This window comes from Neovison vison, chromosome 3 (genome assembly GCF_020171115.1).
Source record: "Neovison vison isolate M4711 chromosome 3, ASM_NN_V1, whole genome shotgun sequence".
Classification (NCBI taxonomy): Eukaryota; Metazoa; Chordata; class Mammalia; order Carnivora; family Mustelidae; genus Neogale; species Neogale vison.
This window is the reverse complement of record NC_058093.1, coordinates 148,567,420-148,591,883: the sequence shown is the minus strand read 5'-3', so window position 1 is coordinate 148,591,883 and position 24,464 is coordinate 148,567,420. Positions and strand designations below refer to the sequence as shown.

The window sequence follows — 24,464 nt, the reverse complement described above, 5'->3', positions numbered from 1 at the left end:
AACAAGTATCACGGCAGAACCATTTGCTGATGACACAGCGCAGTAACAGTTTCGTATCTTGGGGAAGATCAGACGTTAACTTCCATCCAAACACAAGATGGGCCTGTACTGCCTCATTCTACACATTTTTACTTTGTGGAAGACACATTTCTAAGCAAATTAATGCGAGCGCAATTCAAGTTTGTCAGTTAAATTTATTGTCACGTAATAAATCTTTCACAAAAGCCAGGAGGAGACTCCCGGTGGGTCTCCCGAGCTGAGGCAGTGACGCAGTGGCGCCTGGAAGCGTGCGCCCACATGCTGCCTGAGGCCGTGGCCGCGGCTGAGCTTTCAGGCCGGTGAGCACTTCCGCTGCTTGGTTCATGAAGAGCGGGCGGGGGAGAGGAGCCTGCTGGAGAATCGGGCTTTGGAGGCACCTCGGTGAGCCAGGTGGCCTGGGGAGGAACGGTGAGATCCCCTCAGTCAAGGCCTCCGTGGTTGTTGGGCCTCTCTGGCTTTTGGGGGACCCTATTTCCTCCTGCCCCAAGAACCGACAGGCCTGCAGCCTAGTGATTATCCCATGGCGCTGCCCAGCCCTCAGCCTCCAAGGACAGTCCAGGTCCTGACAGAGGTTCAGGTGCTGCACGCGACCCTTTAATATTGTGTGTTTTGGTTTAAAGGAAAGGAAGCAAATCAAAATGCGCGGGAAACCAATTCAAGCTGTCTCTTGCCTCCCCATGAGGGGAACACGAAACACCGGCTACCTGAAATGCTCACCATTCGGACTGGGAGGGCAGGCCCTTCCACCTTCAGACGGCCTCGCCCCCGGGGCTCCACTGAACAGGAGCTGTTGCCACGCCTCGTCTGTCCGCAGCCCTGTCCTTGAGATCTTACAGGAGCCACCCAGCCTCGCGGTGACAGAAGAGGACCGCACAGAGCAAGACCCTAGGAAGCCGTGGACCACCTGCACTTGCCTCCTGCGTCCAGCCACCAGCAATGCCCCTTTGTCCGTCTGTCTGTCCGTCAGTCAGCCTCAGGGAGCTTCAGCTGCAGTGCCTGTCCTGATGACGAAGATGAAACCACCTGGTTGGCCCCCAAAAGCCCACCAAAGAGATGGAGCAGCCCAGGCTTTTCACAGGTAGAAGCCACACAGATGGGCATGTCGTGCTGGTATGTTCTTCACCTTTCCAGAGCTTGCTGTGACTGAAGATAGTTCCTCCTAGGCCCTCTGAGATTGTGATGGACCAAAAGGACCCCGGCGTCCAGCCCAAGGACATAGGGAGAGGAGAGAAGCTAGTTCCCGACAGAGATCAGCCAACGGCCACCTGATGTGGGGTACTCAGTCTCACTTGGGATTACATGCTTTGTATGCAGAAAAGCCAATACTTTTCATGTCTTTGAGAAAGAGACGAGGCTCCTCATTCGGGCTGTGAGAGGGTGGTCGTGGACTCAGACCCTGACTCCACAGGCCCACCCCACTCTGGCCTCAGTGCCCATGGCTCCGGCCGGCATGCTCTGCTCAGGGCAGCCCCGACACGGCTGCCCTCAGAGAAGCTTCTTCCTCTAGTTCAGGGCCCAAAAAAAGTTTAAACAAAGTCAGAAATGAAGAGAAAAACATGTTTTTAATCTCATGTGGAATACTGTATTAATCAAATTGGTCTCCTTTTCTCCTAATAGCCTGGTTGAAGAAAAAAGATTGCTTTCAAAATGAAGCTTTTCTTTTCCCAATGATTAATACAGAGTAGATTAACTTAATTTGTGCTAGACTCCAATTTAATTCAGCTATAGCTCAGAGGCCAAAGCCACAGTAAAGCTAATCTGAGCTTTATAAGAAGGAGCCACTTCTTTCTTTGAAAGATGCAGAGGATCTGATCTAAAGGCTCACATCCCACGGCCCCGGCATAGTGTCTGTTCAATCATGGGCCCTCTAGAAGGCAACCCCGCATACATATGACTTCATTTCCTTACTAAATCCTGTCTCGTCATCTTTTCAGATATTTCTCTATGTTGAAAAAACACACCCCACTCACACACACACATACACACACATGTGGGCATGCGTGCACACACTGGACCAAAACAAAAATCTTGAACATGCAAAGAAAAAAACAGTATGTACTGGTGAAGTGTTACATGCCTAAGGCATCGGGTTCCTGGAAAAGCTCTAGATTTTTGGTTTAGAAATAAAATTGCATGTGGAATAGCAGGTTTTTACATTTATTATTGTCGCGTACCCCCCGCCCCCCTTTTTTGTACTACAATCTAAGCTGAGTGATCTCCTGCCAACCGGCACCAATTCTCCACATCCAAGTGTGTAAGGGAAGCACGCCTGTGTGATCCTCTCTGCTGGAAGGTACACTGGGCACTCTGTCTACTTCTGTTCCCCCAGGAAGAAAGTAACTAGAAGGGCTGCTCGGCTGGAAGGAGGGGAGGGTGGGAGACGGTGTCGGCCCTCAGTCGGAATCCATCGTGAAGAGCTGGATGTCCTGGGGGTTCCAGTAGAGGCCTACTGCTGAGTTGTAGACCAGAGACCACACATAAGGGATAAAAAACTCCTCGGGCTGCTCCTCTTCCACATATTTGAATTTCAATTCTGGAAATTTCTGCAACAAAAACAAGACGATTTTGTGATCTCACAGTTCTGTGCAAAAGCCCTGTTGAGGTGTGTGGGGAAGCCTGCCTCGCTCACTGGCCACAGGGCCTGAGAGCTCTGGGGCTTCCCCGGTCGTTCGCAAACGAATCCTGAGAAAACGTGAAGGACACGGAGGAAAGAAGATAAGCCCGTCAGTGCCTGTCTGCTGAGTGGGGAGCAGGGACCCGAAGAGGGGGAGGCAGGAGGACAGATGTCCGAGCGGAAGCGGGCCCTGCATGGGTGACAGACGCCTGGCTCCTCCTGAGAGGCTTGCCTTCAGGGCTGAGTCACCGTGAGGACGAGAGTTTTCCTTCACAGCTCCTCAACCTTCACGGGCAGGACAGACCCGTGCCCCTCGCAGACGGGTGCTGGGGCGGCCTGCCGTGCGCAGCTCTGCCGGGGGCCTCCTCCTCGGGGCCCCGGTGATGGCTGTGGCCTCGTGGAGGGAGGCTGCGTGATCCCTCGCCAGGGCTCAGTGAAAGCTTCAGTCTGGCTCTGTGAGCACAGCCAGGCGCCCAGCACACGCTCTGCCGGCCGGCCAGTGAGCGAGCACTGTGCCTGGAGCGCCTACCCGGGATTTGGGTTTTTCAGTTTCTAAGTTTTCTCGCACCAGGGCGGAGGAAGGGATTCTCACTCCAGCGGCCTGAGCAGCCGCCGGTCTCCTCAAGGCCCCTCTGGGCACCTTCCCTTGCCAAGATGACCTGGGCAGGACTTGTGACAGTCGGGGCCGGGAGAAGGGCAGGCGACAGTGGCCTGAGAGGAGGGGAGTGGCCGAGGGCAGGCGGGAGCAGTGGAAGAGACGAAGGGGAAACAGATGTACGGGGAGCGCACGATGGGGACGTTTTTCTCCGCCCGGCTTGCTGCTGTTCGCCCAACACGGTGGCCAGGCACTTAGTAACCTGATGAAGGTGTGAGTGACTGCGACAACCAACCACATCCTGAGGACCGAGCACGTGCCAGGCAATAGGAATGCTTCATGGATATTGTCTCATTCCGTGTTTCATTCATTAGACTGGCCGGGTGTCTGCGGCTCTGCGCCGGCCCAGGGCTGTGGGGGGCGGTGGGGGCAGCGGGGGGGGGGCAGCGGCCATGCGCTGTCCTCTCCTCAGGGAGGGTGCGCTTTCCTGAGGGGGAGACAGACCGCGGCAGCAATGACAAAACAATGAGAACAGGTTAGTCACACGTGGAAAGACAGGAGGCTCCAGAGGCCCGAGGGAGGTCGTGGGGCAGCCGGGAGAAGAGGGAAGGGTGTTCCTCCTGCAGGGCCAGACGGAGGCACGGCCTGTGTGAGGCAGGGGCACAGCGGGAGGAAGCAGAAGTGGAGGCGGAGGAGGTGGTGGAGTTGGAAGACGGGGAGGAGGAAGCACCAGCAAGCAGAGTCCAGACCCAGGAGGAAGGGGGTGGGGACAGGCCCGGCCCAGGGGAGAGGCAAACAGGCCTAAATTAAGATGAAGGAGCGGGGTGGGCAGGAAAGCCACCCACTCACCCACACAGAATTGTAGGAATTTAATTTTTATTTATTTTAAAGACTTATTTATTTTATAGAGAGACAGAGCATGTGTGAATGGGGGGAAGGGCAGAGGGAGAGAGAGAATCTCAAGCAGACTCCCCACTGAGTGCAGAGCCCAACACGGGCTCAATCCCAGGACCCTGAGATCATGATCTGAGACAGAAGCAAGAGTTGACCGCTTAACTGACCACCGAGGCACACTTTACAGGAATTTTAAGAGAGCATTTTATAATAACTGAGACTCGACCCCTATGTGCTGGGTCTTCAGAGTTCCAGAAAGATGAGAGAAGGGCAGAGTAAGGAGGAGATGCTTCTGGCAAGGTGAGTTTTGAGTTAAATCCTCAAACTGTGTATAGGAATTCCTGAAAGAGGGTTACTCTGGTCATGGATGTTACTTCAACATACCACACAGAGCGCAGACCCGTCACAGCTTTAATGCAAACCAACTCTAACCCAGGGCTCCGAAGGCATTCGGTAAACACAAGTACACACAAGCGGGGTTGGTAAGTGGCCTGCATTACCCACTCCCACACCCTCCCTCGCACTCTCCGTACCCCATACTTCGGAGGCCTGTGCAGAAGGCCTCTGGTGTAATGAAAACCCCAGCCTTTTCAGTCCTTTGTTTTCATCAGTCGTGGGCTGAGATGACAGCGGCGGCAGGGACGGCCACTGAGGAGGGGACAGCTCCTCCCAGCGGGCTCGGCCTGGCCTTCTGGCTGACACGGTTTGGTCAGCTCAGGCAGACGACGGCTGCCGACACTTACGGATGTGACTGGGCTTCAGGGGGGCCCTCCCCACGCCCAGTGCTGCTTCTGGCCTGGCCCAGCATCCTCAGGGATGAGGGAACGGAGTTCTTGGAAGCGAAAATGTATCTCTGTCATGGAGTCAGTTGTGTTGTCTTATAGGTCGCAACAATGATACTCCTTCCCGTGAGAAATCCATGTTTGCAGCAACAGGGCGCGGCTGGTGGCAACCAGCAGCTGGGCGCACCCCAGCACCACGCTGTGGGCAGTCACCCCAAGGTCCTGCCGAGGCCGACACGGCCAATGGCGCTGATGGAAGGTGAAGCAGAGCCTGGAGAGGCCAAGCAGGTTCTAGGTCGCGCAGCACGTGGGGTGGAATTGGGATTAAAGTGTAGGTCTGAGGGGTGCCTGGGTGGCTCAGTAGGTTAAAGCCTCTGCCTTCGGCTCAGGTCATGATCCCAGGGTCCTGGGATCGAGCCCCGCATCGGGCTCTCTGCTCAGCAGGGAGCCTGCTTCCTCCTCTCTCTCTCTCTGCCTGCCTCTGCCTACTTGTAATCTCTGTCAAATAAAATAAATAAAATCTTTAAAAAAAAAAAAGTGTAGGTCTGACTGGGTGGGAAAGTCAGCTTGAAAAGTGACAGAGAGCTGTGGCCATGCAGTGGCTAAGCTCTGTCCTTCAATTCAACTCTCCTAGGCCGCCTGGGGCCCCTCAGGGATAGCGCTGTGCTCCTCGGCATGGAACAGACCCCAGCTCACTGCTGGTCCTTAAAGAACAACCAAGCCACAGGGACGTCATCATCATCAAGAATGAGGAACTGTGTTTGAAGAAGAAATTTACCCTGTAATAACAAAGATGAACATGCTAGTTCTTAGAATGGCCCCAAACTTGAGAAAACCTCTCACACCGACCCAGAGAGAAGTAAGGGGCTGGGGGGGGGGGCAGAGGTGGTGGCCTGAAAAGGTCAGAGTCCCCGTACTGCTCTTTAAACTAGACTAACAACACCCTACATTTCTAAGTGGTAATGTTGCCAACACGATGTACTTTTTGTTAGAGGTAGAAATGACTAAAAGATGTGCAGCCTTTTCTCCACCCAGTGACGTATCTGGAGGTTTTCCTCACAAGGCCTTAGGAAAGGGCGTCACACAATCCGCACCAGGCTGTTCCCTGCCTCTCTGAGGGTGGAATGGAAAAGGGAACCAGAAAACCAATGGCTTTTGTAAGAACTCCCACCAACTTAATTAAAGATGCTTAGACTAGAGTCACTTAGTGGCTGGCACAAAGCTTTCTTGCCCTCATGATTTTGGGGAAATTCTGATGACTGTTCAGTGTGAGAGAGTGATGAGTCCGAGCCTGCCCTTCGATCGTGCATGGGCAGATCGAGGAAAAGGCCACTAGGAACAGCACCTGGCATCCCCACTACTATCCTTCCCACCACCTGAGCCAGCAGAGCTGAAAACGCCTTGTTCTCACTGTGGCTCAAGTTTATGTCAAAATAGCAGCCCCTCTCTCACTCTGGTAGTAAACGTAGTTCAGACTCTGAACAGAGGATGGCACCCAGGTTAGCAAGAACATCCGGTATTCGGTATGTGACAGCAGATGAAAGACAGCATATAAAACGGAATAAACTTTACGGCTCACATCTGTAGCTAACAGAACTGATCACCTATTATGTGGCGGGCAAGTTCAAACACTACATTTAGTCACTCATCGAATCCTTGAACTAGGAAAAGCACTTGAAAGGCAAGCAGATAATTTGAGTTTTAGCCCCATCTTTTTCCGCTAATTCATTCATTCAGCAAGTAGTTTCCAAGGCCTGTCGTGTCATGAGCTCAGGATGAAAAATGGAGCTGAGTGACACACATGCAATCCTAGCATTTAAGAGCTGGAAGTCCAGGCCTTGGGAGCGGGGTGACCCGGGACAAGGCTCATACCATCACTCGGGTTCTTAAAACATAAAGTTTACTCTGAGATTTTGAATTTAACCATCCGTCTCCTTCACAGGGTTGTAACAAATTGAATGAGCTGGTGGCAGTCTGGGGGAGAGGGTGAACGTCGAAAGGTCCTGAGCAGTCCTTGGGTTGATGAGAGATGGTTTTAAAGTCTAAGCCCGCCAAATGCTTAAAACTGAGACAAACATGAGCTTAGCTGCTCTGTGGCCCGAGAGCTTGTGGCTAACGGCGTGGCCGTCCAGCCATGACCCTGCCCGTGCTGGCTTGTGACAAAGGGCCAACCCCTGCCACACACTGGACGCCTGCGTCATGTCGCTGGAATGGGGACCACTGGCCACAGTGGAAGCAAAAGAGCAAGTCCAGACAAAGCGGCATGAATGCTCTTCTACTACTGCAAAACCTGGATACTGTGGCACACACACACACACACACACGCACATGCACACGCACACGCCCCTGAATTTGCAGGACCAGCTCCCCTCTCCTCAAAGGAACAAGTGAGCGCAGAGGTAGTATTTCTTGTGTTCTTTGCGCAGATCTTTTCACCGACACTTAAAAGGTTCAGAACAGAGGATAAACCATAAATACCAGGAAAAAGAAGAGCACGTTCTCAAAATCTGGCTACACACATTTTCAAAGCACAAGGTAAAGAGCTTCCTTTTTCCTGCAATGAGTTGTTTTTAAGACAGTGTACTGGGAACATTTTAAAAGGGTGAAATAATAGAAATTATGAGTGTTTTGGAAACACTCTTCAGTCAACCTGACTGAATGTCAATGTGGTCTCCGTAGGACAAGCCAGGCTCAAGCTGCTGTGAATTTGCGGCCCCCTCAAATTTACCTGTGTCACTGGAGAGAGCCAACATGGTTAGAGATTTAAATAGGCATTCTTTTTTTTTTTTTTTAAAGATTTTATTTATTTATTTGACAGAGAGAGATCACAAGTAGGCAGAGAGGCAGGCAGAGAGAGAGGAGGAAGCAGGCTCCCCGCCGAGCAGAGAGCCCGATGCGGGACTCGATCCCAGGACCCTGAGATCATGACCTGAGCTGAAGGCAGCGGCTTAACCCACTGAGCCACCCAGGCGCCCCTTAAATAGGCATTCTTAAAAATATGTGCTCCTCTAGGGGCGCCTGGGTGGCTCAGTGGGTTAAGCCGCTGTCTTTGCTCAGGTCATGATCTCAGGGTCCTGGGATCGAGTCCTACATCGGGCTCTCTGCTCAGCAGGGAGCCTGCTTCCCTCTCTCTCTCTGCCTGCCTCTCCATCTACTCGTGATTTCTGTCAAATAAATAAATAAAATCTTAAAAAAAAAATGTGCTCCTCTACTATGTCTTAGAAGTCTTGAAAGCTAAGGAAAACAAAGACAAAAGGTTTTATTTAGCACTAATGATACTGAGGACACATTTTATCAGGATTCAGTCCAATAAATATCATAGTCTGAAAGTCAGATCAACAACCTAGAAAAAGTCACTCTTCTCTTTATGTTCCTTTTCAAGCCTGTGGAGAACAATAATGCCATCCTGTGATGGCTGAGGGAAGTCCAACTTCCTCACTTGAGTGTCTTCGTTCTGACTGGGCTGCCTGGGCCCTCCCAGGCCTTCCCAGCTCCAACATCCGTCCACATGTTCTTAAGCACAACTCCTCTCTGGAGTTCCCAGACCCCCTTTGGGCTCTAGCCAGGGGCTGTCGGCGGATGGATGTACTTGAGGACCACAAAAGCTCTGGGAAAGTACAGGAGGGCCCCTGGGGACACGGGGGCTTCAACTTGATAGTTATGGCAAGAACTCTCTGGAATGGGCTAGCAGAGGGCAGGGTGCTGGTCACCTTGGGCCCAGGCTTTTGTCCCTTTCTTTCTGAGACAGTTGTCCTGTGACTTAGCTCCATAAGGAGAGAAAACCCATCTCTCAAGCTCAGAGCTTGGTCTCAATCCAAAGCTACTTACAAACAATCCGGTTGTTTTGATTTTTGGAGCCAGAGGTAATGCTAGACTCTCAAGTTTGGCTGGAATGTTTTTATCAGCTCCAGTGAATCAACCCACCACAGTGGGACATCCGGACGCCCGGCCCAGAGACAAAGCAAAGGTCTGACTTGGTGATTGAGACTCGGGTATAACAAGCAGACCAAAAGCTTTGAAGACCAAGTCTTTCTGCTGTCAGTCATGTGATTTGGTGAAAACCCACAGGAAGTTCAGTGAGCAGATGTAGGGCTCCACTGCAATAATTTTTATGACCACGAAAGTTCAATGGAGCTTTCCCTGTTTCACCTAAAGATGACAGAGATAGCACCAGAAACTCTAGCAAGCTCCTGGCCTGGCTCCAGAAATGCAATGCCGTGTAAAATCAAACCACTACATAGCATGTTAGAAAGAATTCTTTAAAAGCCTGCATTCAGTCTCTGAAGGGAGTTGTGAGGGGCGATGGTTGGGGTCGAGGCGGAGGGCAGAGGGGACGTCCTGTTGGCGGCACATGCAGTGTTGGTGGTGGGCAGGTTCTGTGTTGACAGAAAGCCAACTGGTTTCAAGATCTGTTGTAAGACAGCAAGATGAAGGCATTTACTACATACAATGGTTTTATCTGGGGGTACGTTTGGGGAGGATATCCAGCTCCCCTGCCCTTCTCTCCCTCATCCGCTATGACTGTGCGACACCGAGCCCCTCAGTGATGGGCCCTTAAAGTAAACCCCAGTAAGTACCAGCTGCATCTGAGGCGCCGTGCTTGGGGCTCGGGAAGAGGGAAAGGACGAAGAACTGGTGTTTCTCTACCAGGGGGTATAATCTGGTAGGAATAAGAACAGACAGGAGCGTGGCACATGATGGATGGACAGTGCCCCGGCAGGGCGCCCTCCCCGGTCCCTCTGGCTAATACCCCAGGATCAGAAGATGTGAGGTGGGCTTGGGCAACCAACTCCAGGAGAAATAAGGAACGGACAAATCAGGAAGCATCCACGTTCAGCTGCATTACCATCCACACAAGGCGGGGCTGCAGTCTCTTCCACGTGTAAAGGAAGGGGTTACACATGGATCAAACGTCATTACTGAACTGACAGAACACAGGTTCTGGTCTATGAATAACGGAGACGCGGAAGGGGGACTTCTAGTTTGTGTCAATTTCAAAAGTAATGAAAAGCTAAATTCAAAATACAGAAAATTAGAAAGGGCTACTTTTTAAAAGTTAGGAATTAGGAAATACGACGCTAAAATTACGAAGCCTGTGATGACGGTGGCTCAGCAGAGAGTCACGAAACACTGCGGATCTGAGAGCACCGCAGCAGGCCAGGAGTGCAGGGGCCATCTGGGAAGCAAGCTACCTCCTACAAGGAGGGTTACAGGTGGGCAGGCACCCGTCCTGGAAGCTCATGCCAGGCAACCGCCCACCTCTTGCTCAGGACAACAGCTGGTCACCTGTATCTGCAAGGGACACTAACGGCTTCTGTGACCAGCGGTCAAAAAACTTTTAGGAAAAAATAGATGGAGAGACTAGAAGGATGAACCCACGCTTGTGACGAGCCCTCCCTAAATTTACCGTCATGCCATCACCCAGAATCTGAAACCCAGCTGAGCGTGAAACCTGAGCAAATATCCCCGGCTAGACCCCTCCCTTACAGAACCCAGGTTAAGGGGATCGCAGAAAGGAGGATGTCATCAGTTTTAAATTTCTCTCTCTTTTCTGAGGGCTGGTGGGATGGTGCGAAGGAGGAAGGAAGGACAGGCAGACTCTCCGGCTGCAGGGGAAGTTGGAGAAAAGCCCTGACAGGTGGGTTCCAGCCTGTTGGGACAGGGCTACGGACAGGAAGGGAGCGGACACTGGGTGTGGAGAGACCCTCAGGAGCCCCGAGCACACCTCGGGGCCTGGCAAGTCGTGTGGGGCTAGTGCCCAGGGAAGACGGAGGGTGGCACCAGGGAGGTGGGTCTCCAGGGCTGGGATGGCAAGTCCAGTTCATTTGGTGAGAGAACAGGTTGGGGACGGATATTTGTAATTTAAAAGTCATTAGCTCCGAGGCTACAGTCCAGTTTACTAAATGTGTAAACTCCTCAAGACTGACCTGCATTATTGAGTCAAAGCTCTTGTTCTGGAGGCCAATCAATTCCAATTCAGGAGGCTGGGAGGAGGCGGGGGACGGAGGTTCCAGGGTGGGAGATGAAAGGCCAAAGCAGAGTGTTTACTGGCAGGACTTTGTTGAAAGCAGGCCCACGGTAGGGCTGGCAGCAGGAAGTGCCTGCCCTTCTGTAGCAGCTCATCAGTTTGGATAGGACCCAGCTCTCTGACCCGGAGAGTGCGATCCCAGAAAATAAACCTACTATTAGATAAAATTCCCAGTAGAATATATGCTCCTGGAGGGCAGGGATTTTAATTTTTCCACTGATGTGTTCCCCCCGACACCCCCGTGCTTAGAATATTGCCAAGGGCTTCAGAACAGTTTGCTGTGTAAATGAACGAAGGGGTAAATGAACAAATGTGTACAAACGGTTGTTTGTAGAAAAACCTAGAGCTGTTTGGGGGTGGGGCAGGGGGAGAAGTTTGGGAAATGGGAGTCCCACACACTGAGCGAGTTAATGGAGTAACTGTCTAAATTTATTTGGAACAGAGTGAGCCAAATTAAGCCCATGTCACTTTGAGAAGCAAATGAGCTGACTTACTGGGATTTGGGGGGCAATACTTCAAATCTAATAGATTCATTTACTTCTCAAACTGCCATGTTCCTTGCCTACCACCATTCTGCCATGTTGGATTCCTGCTGGTAAAAAAATCCAGCCCATGGATAATGGATAATATTGATATACATTAAATCAACATTAAAATTAAAATCTGTTCAATGTTCATTAAATATTAAATATGTTCAATGTTCATTAAACTATGTTCAAATATGGTCAATGCCATGTTTTATATTTCAAAATACATCTAATTATGGAAAATGATGAACTGTTTGGATGTAAATTACAGTCATGGACTAGACAGATGCATAATATGTTAACAGAGACAAGTTCCAGTTTTAATCAGCCTTTTATGGTTTACTCTTGTCAAGGTCACGATGTGGCCAGATGCCCTCAAACGAACACTGAAGTCCTAAGTGCTGTTTCAGTGATAATCTTTCTTTACAGTATGCTTTTTTCAGAATAATATGTGAACTAGGGGAGTGAGAGACAGACAGATTTGGAGAAAGATTCTAAATCATGTTTAGATAAATTCTAGCAAAACAAGGATCCTTGCTGAGTTTGAAATGTCCATGCATGAGGAGTTACATGAGAATGACATGTACAGGACATGGGGATGTGGGGTCAAGGGCAGGCAGGAGGCTTCACTGGCCCAGCCCCAGCCTAGGCTGGGGTGAGTTCAGGTGATAAGAACACAGCCTTTGCCACAGTATGTCAAAGAGATATGTGGAAAGACAATTCCAACTGAGACAAACTGGGAAAAGCTGCCTCTAATTTCTTAGAGTTAACTTACTGAGTTAACTTCTTTGAACATTCTTATTAGGATTTAAGTTATAAGCAAATGTGATAGTTTTTCAAGACTACAAGGGGATCATCCATTCTTAGAAAAGTCACGCCTTCATTATTCCTTCCTTGGCAAGAAGTTAAAACCAGCCTCTGATAATCAGCATTCCCAGGCACCAATTATAGATAGGAGGATTTTTTCCCCTCTGCTTATGGAAAGAACAAGCTATTCCAAGTGTTATGTGAGAAGCCTTGTGGTTGCTAACCCAATGTTTTCCTCACTCTAGCTGGAGAAAATCCTACTTAAAAGCCACGATCCTCACGACGAGTGTTTATCACCTAAAATTCGGGTTCAGTACCTTCTATAGCCGTACTTCCCAGTGACCCAAGCATGATCCATGAGGGGGTGACCCGGATCTGTGACTTCCTGTCAAATGCCACAGTCTTGGCCCCATGGTTATGACAACATGTGTTGTCAATGAATTAAAAACACAAAATGAGATTTGTTTATTTCTGCACAGTCGTTAGGACTAACAAAGAGTATCAGGAAATCTAGAGGAAAGGAAACAGAAGCAGAATGCTCTAAAATGAGCCGACTACTACTTTGTGCCAAAAAGCAGGATTTGGTATGAAATGAGTCTTAGATTCCATTCAAGGATGGTTGTGTCTGGGAAGTTCCAAAATCATAAATGTGAGGTAATTCAATCTAGAAGATGTGATCCCTAGCTTTAAAAAAGACAGGTTGAGGTCAGTTAGAAAAACCCATATTACATTCCTGAGTCTTAATTTTTTTCCTTCTTCTGAGCCTTAATTCCAAGAACTCAGGGAATTACAGAATGTCAGCACTAGAGGGACTGAACACGCCCACTCCCACATACTTATTTACTCCTACCTTTTAAAAAGAAGGTACAAATAAAACAACAAAAATCTTTAATAATCCTAAGGTATACAAAGTTAACTGAAATTTACATTAAAGACTACTAGACACGTTTACTTTTTTTATACCTTAACTTTTTTTTTTTTAAAGATTTTATTTATTTATTTGACAGACAGAGATCACAAGTAGGCAGAGTTGCAGGCAGAGAGAGGAGGAAGCAGGCTCCCTGCTGAGCAGAGAGCCCAATGCGATGCGGGGCTCCATCCCAGGACCCTGAGATCATGACCTGAGCCGAAGGCAGAGGCTTTAACTCACTGAGCCACCCAGGCACCCCTATACCTTAACTTTTTAAAGAAACTGTTCTCATATAGTGAACATATTCACTCCCTCCACCCTACACGCCTTCAAACTCAGGCTGTTCTTTGAGAAAGCAACGGACACTTCTCCAAGATTAAAAAAATGCCATTGATAAATTAGTTGTGTTTTTGGTCTCTTGAGGTCAGTAAACACACTGGTCTCTTATGGTCAGTAAACACCATAGTCAAGTGATCACAAAGCTTGATTTGGTGTCATGTATCAGAGGATGCGCTCTTGATCTGTGAAAGAGCTAGCAGTGGTGAGATGTCTACTTGGTTGAAAACCTCAAGATGATAGCAGAGCAATGAGTGCATCAGAGAGAACGAATCAAAACACTTTGTCTGATTTTTCTCGGGGAAAACACCAACAGGTAGAAGCAAACACAGAGCAAAGTGGGAGGTCAGGCAGGTCACTGAAGAAGGGGGCATGAGAGAAAGCACTAGCACAGCAGAGCTGTAACTGGGAACTAGGACTGAAAAAAGAACAACAACAAAGGGGAAACCTACCCTGCTCTATATTCAACTACATGGCTAAGAGAATGGAATGGTGTAATCCCTCTCCAATTGGACTATCATAGATATATTTAATTTAGAATTTATACCCGCTATGTCTGAAACACAGGAGAATAAAAAGGCCTGTACAAAATATCCAGGGAATATAGGCTACTTATTATTTTTTTTAATTTGGAAAAATTTTTTTTAAAGATTATGTATTTATTTGAGAGAGAGCAAGAGACAACATGAGCAGGGGGAGAGAGGCAGCCTCCCCACTGAGCAGGGAGCCCCAAGTGGGGCTGGATCCCAGGGTGCATGTGCGCACAGGACATTTCTCCAGGCAAACTCCTCCCATTCCCTCGCCCCTGCCGAAAGTCACGCTCCAGAAACGAGATCCACAGAGCAGGGGCATCAGTACCAGCTGGGCAGGCACTTACTAAAACACGAATTCTCGGGCCTCACATAGTCTGTGATTCAGGAAGGCAGAAGGAAAAGAATGACTGGGGCTAAGAAGAATTTCAGTTTTGGAGAAGGTGCCATTGGTGGGAGTGAAGGTTCGGGATCTGGGGTGGGGGCTGAGACCCCAGATGGTTAAGGCATACCCGATAACTGGACGTGGAATGCTTTAGACACCACCAAGACAGCTCCCTCATTTAGAATGTGGGGAAAGCGAGGCCTACAGTCACAGTGATTTATTTCAGGCCTCAAGGCTAAAATGTGACGGAGATCTAACAAGAAATCAGTACTGGGGCCACGGGCGAGGCTGGCCCCCAGACACAGAGGCCCAGAACCATCGGCATGGACCTGAGAATAAAGTGAGAGCTTCCGGCAATATTAAATAGGGGAAGGATCAGTGGAGAACGGTGCTTCAGAGACTGCCCAGTGGGTCCAAACCGCGCAAGGGACTTCCTAGCTTCCTCACATGCAGCCATTTCACGGATAACGAACTGCTTTTACGCTCTGGCTGTCTACGTGCATGGACGTCGGCGCTACCGGGGGACAGACCGGGGCACAAACCATACGGAGCTCCGGCCGGCCCGCAGCAGCAGGACCCCTCCAGGCCTGCAGTTCTAGCGGGACTGTGCGTGCAGGACCCTACCTAACAGCTCAGGGCCACGCTGTGCAGCTGTCCCAAAGCCCCCTGTGGCGCCCCATGCAACGCGGTCCAGTGCTCTGGGGACAGAAGTTCAATTCCCCTTCTTGGACAAAGGTCTCCCTGCAGCGAGAATGGGAAAGCAAAGAGTATGAGGAGCTGAAGGACGGATGAGGAAACGGTCCCTTCTAGGGTTCCAAGAAACACTCCGAGAGGGCGCACGCCAAGATGAGCGAACCGGCCGCGGGAACAGTGGCCCTGGTGCCAGCCGGGGGTCGTGCCGGCGCTGGCCCTGCCATGGGTGTGCACGGCCCCCAGCCTGGCCAGGGCGTTGAGGGATGAGGAGGGAGGGAGGCGGAAGGCCGCAGCAAACTTCAGCGTCTTTCAAGTCCTACGGTCTCGGGCCCATGTCCTCTGCCATTACCTTCTCCTGCTTTCCTGAGGCCGAGGCAGGACCTTGAAGACAATTCTGAGACTGGAGAGCCACGGCGTGTCTCAGGGTCCTTCTTTATTCTAGCACAGAAACTAAGCAGAGCAGCTCAACAGCTCACCAAGGAGAGTATTTTTTTCTTGTCAGTATTATGGAAGGAAGAACACCACTTCAGATGCTCGGCTTTCCAAAATGCACACAGAGAGAGGGTACTACAGGAGAGCCCGGTAATGTGATCACAGGTCATGTACGACCTGGGTCTCGGGCCAGAGGCTGCCACCCAGGAGCCGCCCAGAAAGCTAACACAGGTAAAGACGTTACTACCTGTAGCCTGAAACGAGTATCGAAGCTTCCGTTTATGAAAGCCTGTTCTTTGCGATTCGTGTATCCCCCGTGTCCCCGTTCCTGTGCAAAAAGGCACAGGTTTTGTGTCATTCCTTACTGTGTGAATTTAAAAATTGGCCCACATCTAAAACACTGGCCTCCGGGCAGGTTAGAAATGGAACTGCACAGATAGAACCCCACACGATTTCAATGTTTTTCCACAATTTTCTTAAGAAGGGAACATTTCACAACTTTATGAATGAGCCACACACCACGGGCAGGTGGGAAGGTTGTCTAGAGGGGGCAGAGCAGTGGTACCAAGCGGCAAGGCCAGGCCAGGCCAGCCCAGGAGGGCGAGCGTGCTAGGGGGCGAGGCGGGGAGAGGGCTGTTCCTGGAGCTGCAGGTCTCACGGACGCCACTCATGTACGGGGTCACGCGGGGCCACAAACCTGGGCCACGGTGGTCAGGAAAGGCAAGACAAGGAAGCTGGGAGTCCTATCTGTCTCTTTCCTCTGCGGTAGTGGCTCTGTGTCCTACAAAATTGGGTGGAGTAGGTAGAACTGGAAACATCAACGAAGGGCGCTGGTCAGGGCCACGGGGGCCGGGGTCGGAGAGCTGCGTCTGGGCCAGACGAACGCTTTGCCCCCATCCCTTTCTGATTTCCCAACTGACACGGACTAGAAGTTGTAACAGGCAGGCAGTTGGTACTTCATGCTCCTCATGGCAATGGTCACACTTACCGGTTACTTGAAAAGGAAATAACCCCGGGATAAGGAAGCATCAACTTTTAAGATTAATAACGTATCTGCCATGGAAGCCATGAACGGTACAACGGAGGGGGAATTCGGGACGTCTGCATTCAGCCCTGGCTCCAACACTAATAAACTCGGACCAGTCACGTCACCTCTCTGACACTTAGTGCCTCATCTGTGAAGCATTACTGCTGACGAGGCTCACGTGGGGCTGGGAGCCCAGCCGGCAGAGGGGGGCGAGGGCACGCTGGGCCAGCACCTCGCTCAGCTTCGTTCAAGCCACGCCACAGAAGGGCTTGGAAAGAGCCTGTCTCCTGCCTTGTGACAAAGGTCATGACCACCGGCAAAGTGGGAAATAGAGGGACGCAAAACGTCCGCAGGTGAACCCTTCGAAGGTCTACAGTCATTTCCACAATAGGACAGTGGCTTAGCAGGAAGGAGTCTTCTAACATGGGCTCTAATTATGCCACATTTACATATTTGAATAAAGAAAGATAAAATGCTTATCTTTCCATTCACTTCCAGGGACTAACCATGGATAACTGAATTTGTTATATGCTGCAAGCATGAAAATTAAATAAGACTGGAATTTACCTGGAAAATATTCACAGAACACTCTACAGGATATTTCTAAGGGAAATCCTAAATTTAAATAATCAACATACTGTAGTTCAGGATTTGGATATAGGAAGCAAATAATAAAATGTTCTTTTATACTTGGAGTTTATTTAGAAAAGAGAATATAGATGTATTTTTTTTTTTTTAAATCACAATTTGGGATAAATAAGAAAACAAAGTAAAAACTATAAACTTCCCCTAAGGAGAAATACTGTGTGCTCAGCACGAAAGGGATGATGACGTCTAAATTCTGGGGCTTTTAAAATAGAACTTTACTTTTAAAAGAGACAGACTAAGGAAGAACTCTGGGCTTGTTACAAAGAGTAACTAACATTGTTAGTCATCTTTCCGTGGTCTCCCCATCCTGGTGGGCACAAACATTTCTTTCCTTTTTTTTTTTTTTTTTTTTTTAAGATTTTATTTATTTATTTGACAGAGAGAGACGACAAGCAGGCAGAGAGGCAGGCAGAGAGAGAGGAGGAAGCAGGCTCCCTGCTGAGCAGAGAGCCCGATGCGGGGCTCGATCCTAGGACCCTGAGATCATGACCTGAGCCGAAGGCAGAGGCTTTAACCCACAGAGCCACCCAGGTGCCCCACAAACATTTCTGATGAAGAAAGACGTGCTGAGACAAAGCTTCTGATTCAGCCTCTCCTGCAAGGTGACCTGCTCATATCAGCGCTCTCCCCTCCTCTGTATTAATATTTACTGATGCTTTAACAGTTACGGTATTTTAACACAATATTGGCTACAAAATAATGGTCTTCTTTGCCATTTGGCTGAAGGGTCCCATGATTTGCTGTGACTATACCAAGACCCTGACCAAGTGGCTGACTTGGGGCTGTTTTCCTGGCTGTTCTGGAGCTCAGGGCTGCGGAGAGCCACGGGAGGCACAGGCGGGGGCCACACAGGGCTGCAGTGCTGGGCGGCGGGCTGGCAGCCCAAGCTGAAGGCTTGCTCAGGACCACTGGAAGGCCAATTTCCCCCATGTTTCAGTAGGGACAAGTGCCCGCATACACAAAAGTGGAGAACAGTGTGCCCATTAACCAGCTACAAGTTATCGACTCAAGGTCACTTTTGTTTCATTTATCTTAAACTTTCCTCCTCTGAATTATTTTGGTGCTAATCCCAGACACACACTTTTATCCCTAAATATTAACCTATATATTATCATACAGGTTAAGAACTTTTTGCTCTACTTTTGAGATACCCAATATGAGGCTTAATTAAGTTATAGAGTGATTTCTTTTTTTATTTGTTTGTTTGAAAGAGAGATCACAAGTAGGCAAAGAGGTAGGTGGCGGGTGGGGGGGAGGTGGAGAGGAAGCAGGTTCCCCACTGAGAAGAGAGCCCGATGTGGCGCTAGATCCCAAGACCCTGAGATCATGACCTGAGCCGAAGGCAGAGGCTTAACCCAGTGAGCCACCCAGGCATTCCTAGAGTAATCTTTTGTATCAACATGTTTGAAAAAAAGAAAGAAAGAAAGAAATATGGTCCCTGCTGCCTAGCACGAACGCAAATGGAAAAAAGACTCACTAGGGGCTCAGTTGGTTAATTAATTCTTGATTTCAGCTCAGGTCATGATCTCAGGTGGTGAGATCCAGCCCAGTGTCGGCTCGTGCTCGGCATGCAGTCTGCTAGAGGTTCTCTCTCTCCCACCACACTCTGTCTTTCTCCCACTCCCTCTCTCTAAAATAAATAAATTTTAAAAAATCACTTAAAAAATCCAGCGACTCTTTAACATCACATACGTCAGAAGACACGACGGACTAACCGCCAGTTCTGACTCTGACGGAGGGTGGGATGTGCACAAACAGATCCACGTGAGCTCCTAGCCTCTGCTGCCTCTCCTTCACACGAACCATCAAAGTGAACTCTTCTAGGTCCACTGAATGTTCCAGGTAATTCCCACCTCCGTGCCTTTTCTGAGACTGCTCTTCACGGCCACCACGTCCTTCCTACCCCATTATCATACCCTGCAGAGCTGGCTCAGACGCTCGCCCTCCTCTACAAAGTCTTTCCGTGGTCCTGTCCGGTGCTTGGTGCCTGCCTGCGCGCCACGAGCTCTGTCTGTCCATTTCCCACAAGGGACTGGCCTGGAGAAAGGCAGCTTCTGGTAGCATGCCATCCCAGTTCAGGGGCGGCTTTGCTGAGGGAGGAACGTTACCTCCTGCCAAGGGCTACGGTGGCTCAGGACAGAGAACAGAGACAGACCCCGTGGACAAGAGCAGTTAGAAGAGGCTGATAAGACAGCGGATGTGGGTGGTCCTGAAGGAGGGACAGTGGGGTGGGAATGTATCCCGAGCAAGAAAAAGGTTTGAACCCTCGTATCTACTGAACTGTCTGAGGAGCGAGGAGCACATGAGCAGTGATGAAATCTCACCGTGGTACTACTCTGTGGCTTAAATAATCCTCACGGTTCCCATGAAAACTCAAGGCAGAGAAAATACCGAAAAGGATAGGAAGAAACTCAGCACCAGAGCGTTTATAACTTAGGCATGGAAATAAACCATCTACAAAAACAACTGTAAGGCAACACGGAAGTGTTAAGTATCGTGTGAAGTGTGCAAGTAAGTGCAACTTACGGAAGTCCAGAGGAGAGAGAAATGACATTAAGTGAGGGCATCAAGAAAGGCTTCAGGGAGGAGGTGGCAGTTGGGTGGTGTGTAAACAATGGGTACGATCTGCCATGTGAGCGGGGGAGGAAGAACACTCGGGCATGGAGGCAGAAAAGGACAAGGCTGACCAAGGACCACCCGGCTTCCAGGATGCCAGGGTATGGGTAAGGGGACTATAAGGAGGAGTGATTTGAGGGCAGGGTCAAGGAGACTTGCCAAGCCCGACTCGACTTCAGTCTGTGCAGAGAGCCCCTGAGTCTTTGTGAGCAGGGACTACACGTGGTTTTGAAGGATTACTTGGGGAGCAATGGGCTCCATCTAGAGTGGGGGTGGCGAAGTCGGCCCCAGGAGCAGAGGGGCTGGGATGGAAGGGCAGGGGTCCAGGCAACAGGGGCGACAGCCTGAATCCAGGCCATGGCAGTGGGAACAGAGCAGCAATGGCTAGGCCACTGAGGGAGAGGGAGGGAGCTTTGGCAGCCTGTCACAGCTGCCTCTCCCCAGAAAGAGAGATCGGGGGCAGGGAGCGCCTGGGTGGCTCAGTGGATTAAGTGTCTGCCTTCAGCTCAGGTCATGGCCCTGGGATGGAGCCCCCACATCAGGATTCCCTGCTCAGCGGGGAGTCTGCTTCCCACCACCCGCTGTTGCCCCCACAACTTGTGCACACATGTGCACGCACGCTCTCTTTCTCAAATAAATACAATCTTAAAAAAAAATAAAAAAGAAAGGGAAATGACGGCTTGCAAGTGACAGGTCCAGAAATAATTCCAAGAGTTTCCTCTGTTGACAGTCATATGTTTGGAGTCCATGAGCTTTGTTACTTTTGTTTTTCACTGGAAACAAAGGGGCAGACAAATAAAACCCAGTCTCCGTCCTCTGTCTGGCTCCTTACTAATGAGTCTTTATCTTGTGATAGGGTTTCTTGGAGCTTACTCGCCTCTGGGAAAGGGCCCTCAGCAGCACACTTCACCATGCCTTTGTGTTTAGCTCAGCAGCAAGTGCCGACACAAGCCCCCTCCTGCCTCCTCCCTGGCCCCCCACCTGCTCCCACCCCCCATAGCCTCACAGCCCAGGTTAACCGAGCTGTCTGGAAGGGCCATCAAAATTCTGCCCTGTCAGCCTCTGTCTTTCAAAGTTCTAAAAATGGGAACGAGCGCCTGGGAGAAAGTCTCAATACCTATTTCTGAAGGGAGACGTCCTGCTTAATTTTGTCGGGTCCCCCTTGTTCAGCAGCCTTTAAGTATTCAAGGGCAATAACGATGGCAAGGGGCAAGGACAGGCTGATCACCACTGATGGGCTTTTTGATCAGAGTCTAGGAAGTACATCCTTCACCTGCTTAAGTTCAGGTCCTGCTGGCAAGTGCCCTGGTCAGTCCCCAGGCCTTGACTCTGGGATCTCCACGGCCTGCAAATACACAGACACTGATGCACAGTCCTCCTGCCTAAGTGCGAAGCCAGGAAACTGCCTCCCACAGTTGAGGGGAAAACCAGCAAGCCCTTCATGTTCCAGGGATAAAAGTTAAAATGGATTGGACTCAAGGTGCCTCACAGCGCCTGGCCCATCTCTCATGCATAGAACACATGTGGTCGATAGTGCTGTTTGCCCTGTGGCTTTCCCCCAGCTCCACTCCTGACGTAGCGGGAAAGGAAACAGGAGCCTTTGGGACACATGAGGGTTAGGGTTCCAGCTTAGAAAAAATGGACTGTTCTTCAGAAACGTGCTTATAAACTTCATTCCTGGGATTGTTCCCCATTGTATTCCCTCTCATTTCTGGAAGTCAGGGATGGGGATGGAGTGGGTGATGGGAAGGAGGAGATATTAATAACCTTGGGAAGCCACTTAGGTACCTTGATTCACCTAAGGGTAGAGGGCAACACTATACCCAGGTGGGAGCTTTCTGCACCTGGAATATTCTGTCATCACTCTTTCTTATTCATTTCTCAACTTCCCTTTCTACAGTGTGGCAAAGTCTTGATTTAACTAGAACCCTACTGATTGGGACTTTCACTAAAGGGGACAGAGAGTACAAGCACATATACAGTAAGTGCAGAAAAACACAACAAACTTCCACAGAACCCTCCCCTGGAGATCTGTGTATCTGCATGATTTGCCATACCTCACAGGGGCCTGTACTAGAACTCACGTGAGAAGGACGATGGACACAGAGCAAAACTGTGAATTCTTCACAAGAGATAAAAAGCAACATGTTCCTCCTCTATGCCTGAAGAATTTCTTTCTCTTACCACTGCAAAGCCCAGGGAGTAAGTTATGTCGAAGTTGTAGTTTGTAAGTAAATGAGTATATGGACAGAACTAAGGAAATATGTAAGCGAAAGACACTGTATCCCCAAGCCAAGAAGCTGAGTGTGGTTTTGGACAGTCCCTGACCCAGAAGAGCTTCCCGGCTAGAGGCCAGCCCTGACCGTCGGGCTTGATTCAAAGCACGCAGTGCTCTCAGAGCTGGGCTAACAAAGTGGGAGGGGAAGACTTTGCTGAATTGGTGGTAACTTCCAAATCCTGAGAGAAAGTGGGTAGTTTTGGTGGGGAGGAAGCACTGGAGACACTGGGGAGAAGCATGAAGAGAGGCTTGTACACAAAAGCAACCGCAGTGACTATCTTTTGAAGGGAGATAGTAAACCCAATCATTCCCCAAGGGATGAGATGTTTTTATATTTTACTTCTCATAAACCAACAACTTATAATTTACAAGCTGATACAGAATCTTAACATAAAACCATATACATCATAAAAATTTTTCGTAGAATGACCGCAATGTCTAGAAAAGCAGCATTTTTAGGCAGGTTCCAGCTTGGAAATACAAATTCTCTGATTTCAAAATGAGGGGTTTCATAAAGCTATTCACTGGCCAAAAAAATGAACTTCTGAGATTTCAATTATTTTAAACTACAATTTTTTTTTATTTCATTCTTCCCAAAGTCGCTTGCTGCTTATAAAGAAAGTGCCTTTGAAAATAAACATGCAGAAATTTATATAAAATACGTAATTCCAAAAATAGATGAACTTTGGGAGGCCCTCGATAGCAAACTCTTATGATTTCATATTCCTTAAAGAAATTGTTAACAGTAAGAAATTTTACATTCACTTCCTTTTTTTTTTTTAAGATTTTATTTATTTATTTGACAGACAGAGATCACAAGTAGTCAGAGAGGCAGGCAGAGAGAGAGGAGGAAGCAGGCTCCCCGCTGAGCAGAGAGCCCAATGTGGGACTCGATCCCAGGACCCTGAGATCATGACCTGAGCTGAAGGCAGAGGCTTAACCCACTGAGCCACCCAGGCGCCCTTTACATTCACTTTCTAAGGGCCACTCTGAATTTTCAGCTATGATCTCTTTGATTAAATCCTACTTAAAAATTAAAAACAACATAAATCTCTACCAGACTGATAACAAGGGAATTTTTGGCCTTTGTGCTTATGCAGAGAGAGGCTAACGTGTATTTGAGATCGCCAGCAAGAGTGTATTAAGTTCTATTAATAAATCTTCTGGGACACTGTATTCCAAAAATATACATTTTTCCTTTTTAGACTTCTAAATCTATAATTGAAATAAATCTAGTTTTAATTTTTCCCATGTTCAAAATTCTAGTTTCTTTACTTTCAAATGCTGTTTTGCAATTCAACTCCTTGTTTGCTTATTATATATCTAGTATTAATCTGTAGTCATAATTAAATATTGACTCTTAACACAGATGCCCCATCCCTATGGGTTTTTAAGCTCTCAACACATTCTTTTCTCAAAATTTTTACTTGAAGAATTTAAGTTAGCTAGTCTTATTTCTGAAAGTACTGAACTATTTAAGGTGTACTTAAAGCTACTTGTTTAGGGGCACCTGGGTGGCTCAGTCATTAAGCGTCTGCTTTTTGCTCAGGTCATGATCCCAGAGTCCTGGGATCCAGACCCGAATCCGGCTCCCTGCTCAGCGGGAAGCCTGCTTCTCCCTCTCCCACTCCCATTGCCACTCCTCTCTTGCAGTCAAATAAATAAAATCTTTAAAAAAAAGCCCCTACTGTTTAGCTAACCCATTGCTAGAGCGGAGAGAAGAACTTAAGAACACAAACTGTCTGAAAATGTTCCCTTAAATCTTGGGTTCTTTGTGCAGCATTATCACTAAAACTTGGAAATTTCCAGCTTGGAAATACAAAGGGTTTGGGTCTTTATTTGAGAGAAGGCAGGGGTATCCTTGATTTGTCCCGTTCTCATGTGCATTAAAACCATTACCTCTGTTAACCCTGAGATCCATACACTCATCAGCATCACCTCTTCTAACTTGTACTGCCTTGATCATCTCTTTCTCTTTTTTATCAGTCCTAAAAAATACACCATAATATTTACCATCTTACCCAATTTTTACAATTCGGCAGTGTTACGTACATTCACATTGTTGTGAAAAATCTCAAGAACTCCTTCACATTGCAAAACTGGAACTCGATACCCACTTAATGCCTCCCCTTCCCCACTCCTGGCAACTAATGTTCTGTGTTTCTGTGAATCTGACTACTTAGGTTTCTCGCATAATGAAATCACCTGTCTTTTCATGCCTCACATGAAACAATTCACATTGTTCATCTCAAAGTTCATCTCTTATTGTATCACATGACAGGATCTCCTTCCTTTTTAAGGGTGAGTAATATTCCACTGCATG

The 24,464-nt window shown here is 48.8% G+C and overlaps 1 protein-coding gene across 1 annotated transcript in view; it reads right to left on the bottom strand.

Annotated features, from left to right (window-relative positions):
- Positions 1-1,582: 1,582 nt before the first annotated feature.
- The window catches only part of DYM (dymeclin), a 337,031-nt gene continuing 314,149 nt past the window's right edge, over positions 1,583-24,464 (bottom strand). The window contains exon 17 of the mRNA XM_044243021.1: positions 1,583-2,582. Within this exon, the coding sequence (XP_044098956.1) occupies positions 2,433-2,582 (150 nt within the window). The 3' untranslated portion in view covers positions 1,583-2,432. The remainder of the gene's footprint in view (positions 2,583-24,464) is intronic.